The sequence below is a fragment of the Rattus norvegicus genome, chromosome 6 (genome assembly GCF_036323735.1).
Source record: "Rattus norvegicus strain BN/NHsdMcwi chromosome 6, GRCr8, whole genome shotgun sequence".
In the NCBI taxonomy this organism is placed as follows: Eukaryota; Metazoa; Chordata; class Mammalia; order Rodentia; family Muridae; genus Rattus; species Rattus norvegicus.
Window position 1 is genome coordinate 128,761,902 of NC_086024.1, and position 12,041 is coordinate 128,773,942.

The 12,041-nt window shown below is 47.7% G+C and overlaps 1 protein-coding gene across 2 annotated transcripts; it reads left to right on the forward strand.

Annotated features, from left to right (window-relative positions):
• Positions 1 to 2,836: 2,836 nt before the first annotated feature.
• On the forward strand, positions 2,837 to 11,957 carry Serpina4 (serpin family A member 4). Of its 2 annotated transcripts, XM_008764741.3 has the most exons (6): positions 2,837 to 2,916; positions 3,224 to 3,363; positions 5,452 to 6,107; positions 8,386 to 8,659; positions 10,846 to 11,005; positions 11,556 to 11,957. In XM_008764741.3, exons 3-6 carry the CDS (start codon positions 5,468 to 5,470, stop codon positions 11,751 to 11,753), a joined length of 1,272 nt encoding a protein of 423 aa, XP_008762963.1. In that variant the 5' UTR covers positions 2,837 to 2,916; positions 3,224 to 3,363; positions 5,452 to 5,467; the 3' UTR covers positions 11,754 to 11,957. The 2 variants fall into 2 exon arrangements, with proteins under 2 accessions (XP_008762963.1, NP_659565.2); NM_145097.2 differs by lacking the exon at positions 3,224 to 3,363 and having other exon boundaries at positions 2,881 to 2,916.
• The last annotated feature ends 84 nt before the right edge of the window (positions 11,958 to 12,041 follow it).

Here is a 12,041-nt window from a genome sequence, read left to right on the forward strand (position 1 = left end):
TTCCCTCCCCCTAATACTTAGAATTCTGGAATAACAATCTCAGGAATGCAGGCAGCCCCTTGCAGAAGGCTTCTCTTTCCTGTCTCTGAAGGGAAGGCTCTGCTTGGAGGGGACGAGCCCTCTGTGGTGTGGCCAGGGCTCTGTCTCTCACTGTGCAGAGACTTGGCAGCTTCTCTGGGGAAAGAGGTGTCTGGTTAGGGTGTGGCTTTGGCATTGTCAGAAGAGCAAAGGGACAAGACAGCTCAGCAGATAGGGGTGCTTGCCATAGAAGTCTGGAGACCCGAGTTTGATACCTGTACCCTCTATGAAGGTGGACAGATAACCCATTCCACAGGGTTGTCCACCAACCCCTTTCCCCTGCACACAAATCAACCAATCAACCAATCGATCAACCCATTGATTGAAAACAGATGTGCAGAGGGCCAGGCGAACTTCCCAAACCTCAAATATCCCTTTTCAACTCAAAGCCCCAGGATAAGGTCTAAGATCGTCTGAGGGTGCAGGAGCCACCCCACCCTGAGGCTGAGTTATTAGACTGACCCTCAAGTGCTTATCCTGAGCTGACTAGACAGTTCTCTTGAATTGGGAGCTCCTCTACAGCTCCTTGTCTCTCCTGATTTGATCATCCTGAGTTAAGGGACTTGGAGGAAGCTTGTGGTTCCTTCCTTTGCACAAGGACCATCTTTTGAAGGACTCCAGGGTCACACAGTGGAGAAAGCTGATATGGGGTAAGAATCTACTGGATGCTTCAGGATCCCTGCTGCCACTGATGCATCAATGGCCATGGATACAGCAAAATCTAAGCATCTGATTGGATGCTGGGACCTCATCCTGCCACTCTGCAATTCATCCTGGCACAGTGACCTCTAATGGCTGTGGGGCCCTTACAGACCAGGGCTAGCCTGGGCTCCTGGGAAGATGGCTGTTACTCCTTGTGCTTGACCCCATCCTACTGACCACTCACTGTACTACGGAGTAGTACCTCCTGATCACTCTTTATACTTTGCTGCCTCTGCCGGGTGTCTTCTTTCTACCAGACCCATCCTGACACACTGTGAGCTAAAATGACACTGGTCTCCACATGTTGGCACCTCACAGGTGACAAATGAGAAACCCAAACCCTTGGTATTGTAGAGGTGACATAAAAGTTTATCCTGTTTCCTCACAAAGCCCTTAGGAACAGAGCAGCCAGGCTGTTCAGCAGGGCTGGTAGCTGAGCCTAGTCTACTCACCCTGTGACCAGTAGCCCTCCTTCACTATCTGGTCCATAGCACTTTGAAGAAATATAAAGGTCATTTCCTCTTCCTATTCTCTGGGAGGAATCACCTGGCTGCAGCACAAAGGGAATAGTTTGGGGCTCAAAAAACCTTCCCCAGGTAGGCATGGTGGAACATGGCTATGATACCAATACTCAGGAGGCTGAAGCAGGAGAACTTACAAGAGTACTAGGTTAGCCTGGACTACATCATATTATGCCAGAAAGGACTATATACATAGCAAGACCCTGTCTCAAAAGGCTAAAGGGTAGTAGTAGGGGTAAAATGTCATCAAACAGTCAGACCCAATACATGCCTCAGAAATGCCCAGAGGTCTCTTGAAACTGCTTAAAAGGATCACACCCCAAATAGTTCGACCTTTGTGCATTTGGGGGTAAAAAAATGTGTGACCTGCCTTGAGTAAACCAATGACTACGTGACTTATACTCACTGGGCACTTAATGGTGTCATACTAGCCTCTATTTGAAACACTTGAAGAATGTGGGTTTCTCGAGCTCTCATGGCAATTCCCCCTGTGAGATGGGGGAATTATTATTCATGGTTTAGGTAGGAGGAAACCAAAGCACAGTGATATCTTAACCAGCAGGGAGCCCAGTTTCTACCCTGGCTCTTCCTCGCTGCTAAGACCAAGGGGGAAAGACACCCCAGGAGCCAGCAATGTGAGAACACCCCATGTTCTCATGACAATCTATCAATGAGCTAGATGTGCCTAAATGACAACTGAGGACCAAGACAGAAAGAGTGGGGTGCGGCAAAGCTTAAATGAAGTCCTGTATCTCAAAGATGGCAGAGACTGTCTGAATTCAATCCCTGACCTCTGTCTTAGCACATCAGAGGCAGATGCCAAGAACCAAAGGGTAGCCAGTCATCCTGAAACACCGAGGTCTTTCTCCATGGCTCTTCCCCCAAAAAGCCTGAATAACAGTGGCCCCAGAAGGTCTGCTTCATGCAGATGCTTGCCTGCTTCTCCTGAAGAGAAGTAGTCTAATTCCACAGTTAAAGATTTGAGTTCCTGGACCAGCAGGCTAGTTCTACCCCACTCCACCCTTGTGCTTAATGTACTGACTTTAGGGACCCGTAGGTCACATCTTGGGAGGTCTAGCTTCAGAAATCACAGAGTTTAGGCTGGAAACTAGAGGTCCTGAGCAGGCTCTCAAGTTCACTCGGTAGCATCTGGACTGTGAGAACTAGCTCTCTCCAGTTGTATATACCCTCAGCCCCTTGCAGTGACAATCTGAAAATGTTCTCACTTGACGCGCAAAGGCAGCAATGCCTTTGATCTACTGTGATCCTTTGAGGTGGGAGTAAGATCTGGAGCCCAGAAATGGTTTATGTTCGCAAAGCACATGGGAGGCCAGGTGAAGACCAGATCCTCTAAAGGTCTTTCCCAGGAAATCCTCCACACATTATGCAAGCACAAGCAAACAAACCATCCCAGATTCCCCTGGGAGGGTAGAAGAGTGTTGTCCTGGGGGAGGCAGGCTCACTTCCGGTGAGGAATCTGTGCTAGTCCCATGGTTCTGTTTGTTAATCATTAGTTGATCTGGAGTGGGGCATCAGAGGAATCCAATTTTCTGAGCTCCACAAGCCACTCTGCAGCTCAGATAGTCACCAGGGTCACTACAGGAGGAATTGTTCCGTGAGTAACCCAGGGGAAGGGAGAACAATGTCAAAAGAGAGTGACTTGCAATTCTGATTAGCCCAAGACCAAAAGCTCTTCCTGGGTCACTTGACTTTAGAGCTAAACCTGGAGGGGAGTCTGGGGTCAACTGGACATCTGGTCACCCTCCCTACATGTTAGAAATGCTGAGACTGGGTTGAAACTGTGATGTACCTGTGCTCAATGCCCTTGCTCCCTCGCTAGGCCACTGCACTCAAGCCCCTCACGCTTCCACACAGCTAGCTCTGGGCAGCGTCTGCTGAATCTAGATATTCCAATGCTCCAGGCAGGTGCTGTTGACACAGTGGAAGTTGGAGGCTGGGAGGAGGGGCAGTCTGAGTAATTCACTTGAAGCCACAGAAAGGAGTGTGTATTGGAGGCTGAATTTCAGAAGATATTTAGGGACAGGAGAGTCTGGGAAGCCAGGTACGTTATCAAATTCTCTTTTCCATGAAGTAAAACTGGGCAGAGCTACTATTGTGATTGTGTTCAAAGTCAGCAAAGGACAGTTCAAGTGTCAAATGTGACCCACACTCCAAGTGAGGGGTATGAGATGTAGAATACCAGCACAGAGGTTATCGTTTGAAAATAGAAGTTAAATATACATGCATGAATTATAAATCATTGAACCATGTTGATGAAAGTGGTGACCCAAGACTGTCATCCCTGCTATGAACAGAAAGCCATCTTCAGTGCCTCCTGGTGCTAAAGAGTTAGTTCCCCAGACAATTGAGGGAGATGGTATCTCAAGACAAGTGGGAAGCCAGGTGGGTCTTTATTAAACCTACCACCCTGTGTTCTCAAACTGTGCAACAAACGTACCATTAAAGTCAAGGGTACGAGGGGTGGAGAGATGGCTCAGTAGCCAAGAGCACTAACTGTTCTTATAGAGGAACTGGGTTCCGTTCCTAGCACCTACACTAGGTATCCCACCTGTAACTCTAGTTCTGGGTGATACAACACCCTTTTGCCTTTTATGGGCACGTAAATGTGGGTGCACATGCATGCATGCAAACAGACACACACATCTAAAAATAAGTAAAAATTTTTAAGTGGAGAAATGGCTGACGATGTTAGAGGTAAAACTCGGCAGCATTTTCATAAGATACATGAGGCTCAGCGTTCATTTCCTAGTAGAAGAGAAGAGAAAAACAGACAGGGTTTTGTGACACTCTAAGGTTATTTGAATTTTAGACTGCAGGACCCATGCCTAGAGTTTTGTTTAAAATGCTTGCATTGTCCACAGTTGCTTTCCAATGCCTAGGGTAGAGCGAGTCATGGCAGAGAAACTCAGGATATGACATGGGAGGGGGGCATAGAAGGCCAGAGAGATGGTCACAGGGTGGTCACAAAGAACCTAACGGTGGTAGGATCATTAGATTGGACTCTTTAGAAAAGTGAACAGCCTTTCTTGGGCAGGTCAAATCCATTGTGAGAAGGGAATTGGTGGCACTGTAGGCAAAGCCATTCATTGGCAATGCTTTCTTCTAGTTGCAGCAATGATAGAAAGTCTAGCTCTTTCTTCCACCACCTGGGAGAGAAGCCCAGGAAAGTGAGGGAGGGTGGAGTGCAGACTGGACAGCCAGGGAGAGCAGCAAAGGTGGTGCTCATACCTTCCTTGTTCTGCCCCTGGATGGCTGAGATAAAGGCACAAGGAAAGGTACCATGGAAAAAACAGTACATAAGAGGAAGGGGACTTGGCTCTCCCTGGACTTTTGCTAGTTAGTGACTTTTACAAGTCAGGTTTGGACCCCCTGGTTCCTTCTCTCTCAAATAACCATGAAATACAGGCATGTACAGGTGTGCTCCATGAATCTACAGCTATGTCACCATGTGATAACACCGTCACCACATGCATGGAGGGTACTGGCATTCACTTGTCAACTGACAGAACTGACACCATGCCTCTATCCTGACTGTGTTGAAAGCCAATAAACATGTCCTGGAGAACGAGGAGAGCAGAAGGTCTTTATTAGGAAATAACAAGGGTGGTGGTATAATTCCCAAACACATTGGAGACATCTAGGCATCTCATTATTGGAAAGACTTAGTATGACATGTAGAAATCACAGAATTTAGGGCTGGAACCTAGAGGTCTTGAGCAGGCTCTCAAGTTCATTTGGTAGCAGGGTAGAAGGAATCATATGTTTTGAGTTCAAAGATGCCTCACCAAAAAAATATTTAAGTACAGAACTCAGCTCTAATGTGTGGTTTATCCTGGGTCCATAGAAGACTGAATGGGCAGCTCTGATTGGCTTAAACTGGTCCCTTGATAGATTTCTTAGGAGACCCTAATTTGAAATAAGCAAACAAATACAGCAATTTAAGTGGATATTAGCCATCATTTGCAGAGCCATCCTCCCACAGACATAGGTGTTAGCCCCTAAAACTCCCTATCTAGCAATTGGATCTCCCCTGGGGCCATGCCTGTGGCTCTGGCATGGCCAGCTCAACAGAGCTCCTGTCTACTGCTCAAATGTCCTTAGGGTTGTGGGGGTGTCCTTTTCTCTGCAGATCTGAGAGACCCAGCATGCATTATACTCGCTGTCTGCTGCTTCTCCTGGCTGGACTCTTGGAACTCTCTCACAGTCAGCCAGACCAAGAAGAGCCTGACAATACAACCAACCAAACCTACAGACAGTTCTCACAGCAGAACATCTCCAGCTACCAGATTGCCTCTGGCAATGCCAACTTTGCCTTCCGCCTCTACCACCTGATAGCGTCCCAAAACTCTGAGAAGAACATTTTCTTCTCCCCACTCAGCATCTCTGTCTCTTTGGCCATACTGTCCACAGGGGCTGGTGGGGACACCCAGGCTCAGATCCTTGAAGGTCTGGGCTTCAACCTCACAAAGCTGTCACTGCCTGAAATTCATGAGGGCTTCAGGTCCTTGCAGCACACAATAGCTCGCCCGTTCACTGAGCCACAGATCTCTGTAGGCAGTGCGCTGATCCTGAGCCAGAACCTGCAGATCCTCTCTGAGTTTGTCAGTGCCATCGAAACCTCCTATAACAGCAAAGTCTTACATGCTAACTTCAGAGATAAGGAGGCTGCGGTCCAGCTCATCAACAACTATGTCAAGCAGAATACTCAGGGGAAGATCAAAAATTTGGTCAGTGACCTGAGCCCAGATGTAAAGATGGTGCTGGTGAATTACATCTTCTTCCAAGGTGAGCCAACAAAGTGCTAGCCCACCCACTGCTGAGCATACACTCCTGCTGGGAGGTAGGCTACATGAGGAGCACCCAGGTACCTCTAGCTCTTTCTATGGCCCCTTGTGAAGAGTTCCAGAGTTCAATGAAGCTCAGTCCGCTTTTCAAACTTAGCTTTTCATGTTTATTGTGGAGGAGTGGAGCGTATGCTATGGCACACATGGGGAGGTCAGAGGACAGCTTATGAAAGTTGGCTGTCCCCTTCATCCTATGTGTCCTGAAGATCAAACTCAAGTCATGAAACTTGGTGGCGGCAGTGTTTTTGCCCCATAAGTCATCTCTCCAGCTCCAAATCTCAGCCTGTAACTGGCTCTGACACAGGATCTACAGAGAGCAAAGTGAAAACATCCCCAGACAATAAATAATCCAGGAAAACTAGTCATCATACCTACACATCACATATGACATGTACTCAAAACAAACTCCTTTAAAGATTCACTTTTTGTATGTTTAGTGGTTCGTGTGAGTATGGACTTTGTGGGCATATGTGTAAGTACAGGTGCTGGCTACAGCCAGAGGCATCAGATCCTGGAGCTGGAATTATATCTGGTTGCAAGCCACCAACTAGGTGTTGAAAATCAACTGCCAGTCCTCTGGAAAAGCAACAGGCATTCTTAATGGCTGAGTTATCTCTCTAGCCAAGTGGTTCGCAACCTTCCTAAAGCTGCAACCCTTTAATGCAGTTCTTCGTGTTGTGGCGACCCCCAATCATAAAATTATTTCGTTGCTGCTTCGTAACTGTAATTTTGCTACCGTTATGGATTGGGATGTAAATATCTGATAGGCAGGATAGATGCAACCCATGGGGGTCGCACCACACAGGTTGAGAACCCCTGCTCTAGCACTGCCATGGAGATCTCAAACCATCCTTCCCACCTACCACTTCTTCACTGTCTCCCTGTGCTCTCATTTCCCTCCTCCCATGGTTTAGATTTTGGTGGCGCTTGCAACAACTATTTGCAAACGCCTATAACCTAGCTCTTTGCTCTTCTCAGAGAAGCAACCTGGCAGAGCTGTATGCCTACGTAAACCCGGTGGCCCAGTTAATTCACCTCTGTTCTTGCAGCTAGGTGTGGCTGGAAGAAATGACCCAAGTGGACATGGCCTCTCCTGATGTTTGTGCACGTGAACATCCATGGTCACTGCCCAAGTCCACATTCCCTCACATAGGTCTTCACACTCCAGAGCAAGGTTCCCCCTCAGCTCCCCTCCCCTTCTCCAGTTCTGCTTAGTAAGCATGCCTCTCAGTCCCTGAGAAAGCTGAGTCTGTTCTTACAAAACTTTCTTCCTGTATCACCTCTCTATTTCTTCCTGTCCCTGAGTTTGGAGCATGAACCAAAACTCCTTCTCTTTGGAGGGCAAGAGGGACATCCACTCTGCCCTCCTCTCTGTCCTGGTCATGGTTGCTGATCATACACTGAGATTTGAACATGAGCCAAGTCCCATGATGCCCTTCACAAGCAGATGTGTTGATGGACAGATGGGAGATTTCTGAGGTTCCCAGTTTGTTCCTGTCTGCCTCTCAACTTCTTGTTGCTGGAACTGAATGCTTGTAATAAACAGCTTCAGTGGAGGAAGAACTTTTTTGATCATGGTTTCAGAGTATTGCAGCAGAGAGAGCATGACAGAGCAGGCACATCATAGCAGGTGGAGATCAGAGCAGAATAGCAACAAAAGGGGACTGGAGCAAGACATAGCCCCTGAGGATATGTCCCCAGTGTCCTTCCTCTCTGCTCCTCCACAGCAGGACTGTAGTCTAATAGGTTTTGAACCCATCAATGATGAAACCATTCATTAGGTAAGAGCTCTCAGGATGCAATTGTTTTAGAAAGGTCCTAACAGACATGCCCAGTGGTATTTTAATATCCTAGAGCAGTGGTTCTCAGCCTTTTTTAATGCTATGACCCTTTAAGGCAGTTCCTCCTGTGGTGAACCCCAGTCATAAAATTATTTTTGTTGTTACTTCATAACTGTAATTTTACTACTGTTATGAATCACAACGTGAATGTTTTTGGCGATAGAGGTTTGCCAAAGGAATCAGGACCCACAGGTTGAGAAGCGTTGTCCTAGATGCTTCTCAACTGAATCAAGCTGCCAAAGGAGACCAACCATTCCTCCTAGAGGACTTGAGTAGGGCCCAGTGACAGTGAGGGTCTTTAGAGGTTATACTATGGTTCTGGGCTGTGGTTGACATTCCATGCAGGAAGATTTGGCTTCTCTTTTTCTGTTCCCTCAGGTCTTTGGAAGAAACCCTTTCCTTCTTCCAGAGTCTCTACCAGTGACTTCTATGTAGATGAGAACACGGTTGTGAAGATACCCATGATGCTGCAAGATAAGGAGGATCACTGGTATCTTGAGGACAGACGTGTACCCTGCACAGTACTGCGGATGGACTACAGGGGTGATGCAGTGGCGTTCTTCATCCTTCCTGACCAGGGCAAGATGAATGAGGTGGAGCAGGTGCTGTCCCCAGGCATGCTACTAAGGTGGAAACGCTTGCTGCAGAATAGGTAATCAGGATGTCTTGTGGTGTTCAATCTCAGTGCCACTTGCAAGTGGACCCTTTCCATGAAATCCAATGGACAGAAATTGGAGTGACCACTACTCTGTGAAGGTGCCAGCCATGGTGCTGAGAAGTCCATGGGTCTTCTTGGACAGCGAACTCTCCTATGGTGGTTAGCACAAGGCCCTACTCTCATCAGAGAGAACCACTGTAGAGTTAGGAGTCTTAGGTTCCCTTGTTGCATGGGTCTTAGAGCGATTTTGCCTTTGAGGTTCAATCCTTGTACAGGAAATATGGAGTACCCCTCCCCCAGCCAGACAGATGATTGTGTGAGCTGATGTAAAAGGGTTAAGAAAATTCTATTCACCTATTCAATTACACACACACACACACACACACACACACACACACACACACACCCACATGGGGGGTGGTGAGAGGGAGAGACAGAGAAGCAGAGACAGACAGAGAAAATATAATGTGCCCCCCACACTCCTGTGTCCCTTCACGTACTTTTACAGAAATGTTTTGTTGTGGTTCTCCAAATTCTCAATTTCAAATTCCTGTGTATTGCACATAATTTTGCCAGCTTCAGGCTTCCAGAACATGTTCACCTGACACGCTGGCAGAGCTGCTGCTGGGAGCCAAGCTCAGGTGAAACAAAGATAATCATGTCTTTCTGAAGAATACTCAAATCAGCTGGGGCCCCAGCTGCCTCAAGCTCTGAACAGAAATGTTTGCAATTGTAAAGAAGAAAAGACCAGCTGGGAACCTCATTCAGCAGGAGGTCACATGAACTGAGTTAGGGGATCAACTCATAAACCTTGGCCAGTCTGGAGCAGCTGTGATCCATAGGGCCTCAGAGGAGGCAAAGGCAGCCTGCCACGTGAAGGGGCTGGCACCTGTCTCCAGGATATCTGCTCACCTCCCCAACCTCTGCAGGAAAAGAGCATCCAAGGGCAGCAATTGCCCCAGGTAGACTATGGGCAGCTAAGGGATGCTCAGAGAGGCAGTCCTCCCCCGAGGAGGAGCCCCTTAACTGGTTGTACAATACCAAGGTGGTCAGCCCTAAAATCATATATGTACAAGAGACACTGAGTATAGGAACTGGAGATAGGAAAAAGAATGGGGTGGAATGGAATATGGAATAATTATATTTCAATAGAAAATAATTCCCCCAAATAGCTAAGCAGACATCTGGGGCCTGTATCCACCATTGACACGTAGCTGAGGTGTTGCCTGACCCGCATGTGCTTCTGGAAGCTAAACTGAAGTGAAGTAGAGGAAGTCCTCCTGTCTCAGGAAGGCTCTGACCAACCAGGGTGCAGCTGCTTTGAGAGTCTGATGTCTTGAGCTTGGGGTATGGCTCAGACAATAGAGCACTTGCTTTGTAAGCACAAGGACCCACGTTTGAATGTCAGAGCTCACATTTGTAAAGAGCCAGTGTGGAGGTAGATGTCTGTGGTCCCAGGAGACAGCAGTATCCCCGGGGTTTGCAGGCCAGCCAGCCTAACTCACTGGGCAAGTTCCATGGCAACCAGAGACCCTTTCCCTTTGACCCTTACTATGTCTGGCACCACAGTGCCCCAAGATATCTGATAGATGTCTTAATCTCAGTCAGCAAAGCCTCTCACTCACTTTGCTCCATCCCATATCACACTGCTGAAGGCTTCTCTCTGAGCCTGGCAACAACCTCTCTACCCATCTAGCTCCCAAGGCAGGCTTCACCATGCCAGAAATGTACATCCCAACTCTGTGGCGGCCCAGTGTCTCTGCTGCCACACACTCTCTTAAACTCAAATCGTCATAAGAAAGAACACACAAAACAATAACCTCTGATCCAATTGATAAGATATAATTGCCCACCTAAACATACAAAGCCCTGTACACATCCATCCCTTAAGAATATTCATATCAACTTGTAAAGGTACAGAGTGGAATCTTAATATCAGCCTCCATGTTCTCTCTGCGACTTCCTCCTCCAGTCTCCTTCCTTTCCAGTCTCCTCTTCCCTCAAACTTTTCTCCTGCCCATCCTTCCTTCTCGTCCAATGACAGGCCTTCTTCTATCTTGTACCTGCCTTCACTTGTGTGACATCCTACACGCAGGCACGCACCCACGCACCCACGCACCCACGCACTCATACACACAAGTGCACAGAATCTAACATGCCTCCCCCCTGTTCCCCTTCAGGTTCTTTTACAGAAAGCTCATATTGCAGCTCCCCAAATTCTCCATTTCAAATTCCTATGAATTGGATGAGATTTTGCCTGACTTGGGCTTCCAGGATCTGTTCACCCCAAATGCCAACTTCTCAAATATCAGCAAAAAGGAGAAATTGTACTTATCCAAAGTAAGTAACAAAAGATCATTGACCATACAGACCTCTGTGGGAGACTTCTGGCCCAGGGAAGGAGATGGGCAGTAGATGTGCTCCCAGCTAGCAAGCTCTCTGGGAGGATATACTCAGTCATGCACAGTGTCAGCAGCCACACTGGGAACAGTCTCAGTGTTGAGATGATGTAGCCATGACCAGCCCATGCCCTCAGATGCCTCAGTATTGAGCAAGGGGCCTGGTAGAGTCATGGAGAGTGAAGAATACATTATAGGAGCAGCAGAAGGCTGTATGGGTATGTTTTTATGAGAGAGTCAAAGACCCATGACTTTAATTTTGGGGAGTAGACGTATCAATGGGTATATATGCCCCAAGAGAGGAATATGAAAATCTGTCTTGGAATATAGCCTGGTCTTTGATTTAATTGTTCTTATCCCTAAGATGGTCATAGTGAAACTGATGTCGTAGGAGGTGACACTAATTCATAGACACACGGTGGGGCTCAGGAAGGGCAACTCTCATCACTGTACATTTGGAGAGACTGTGAAGCCTACAATTTCTCCCTCAGGTTTTCCATAAGACCGTCCTGGATGTGAATGAAGTTGGCACAAAGGCAGCAGCAGCCACCGGCTCCTTTGCCACCTTTTTCTCTGCCCAGCCCAAGAAACGTTACCTTATATTCAACCGGCCCTTCTTGGTGATATTGTATTCCACCAGCTCCCAGGATATCCTCTTCATGGGGAAGGTGGTCAACCCCACAGCATAGCAGACCTAGGATTAGGTGGTCTGTTACCAGCAGGAGAACGTGACTGGGTAGGCCTGGATATGAATAACTCTGCACCCATGGCTTGGGGTGGGAAAGGGCCCCTGACTCCCAAGAGTGGTAGAGGGAGGCGTGGGGCTAGATGGACTGGAAAGTGGGAGATACCTCCCTGGGGACCACGCTGATTAAACCAAATGGCATCTCTGAGACTCTGGTATGTGTGTGGTGCCTCACATGCAGCAGACATAGACATGTCCATTACCTCCAGGCCTTACCCCGTTAGGAAACCTG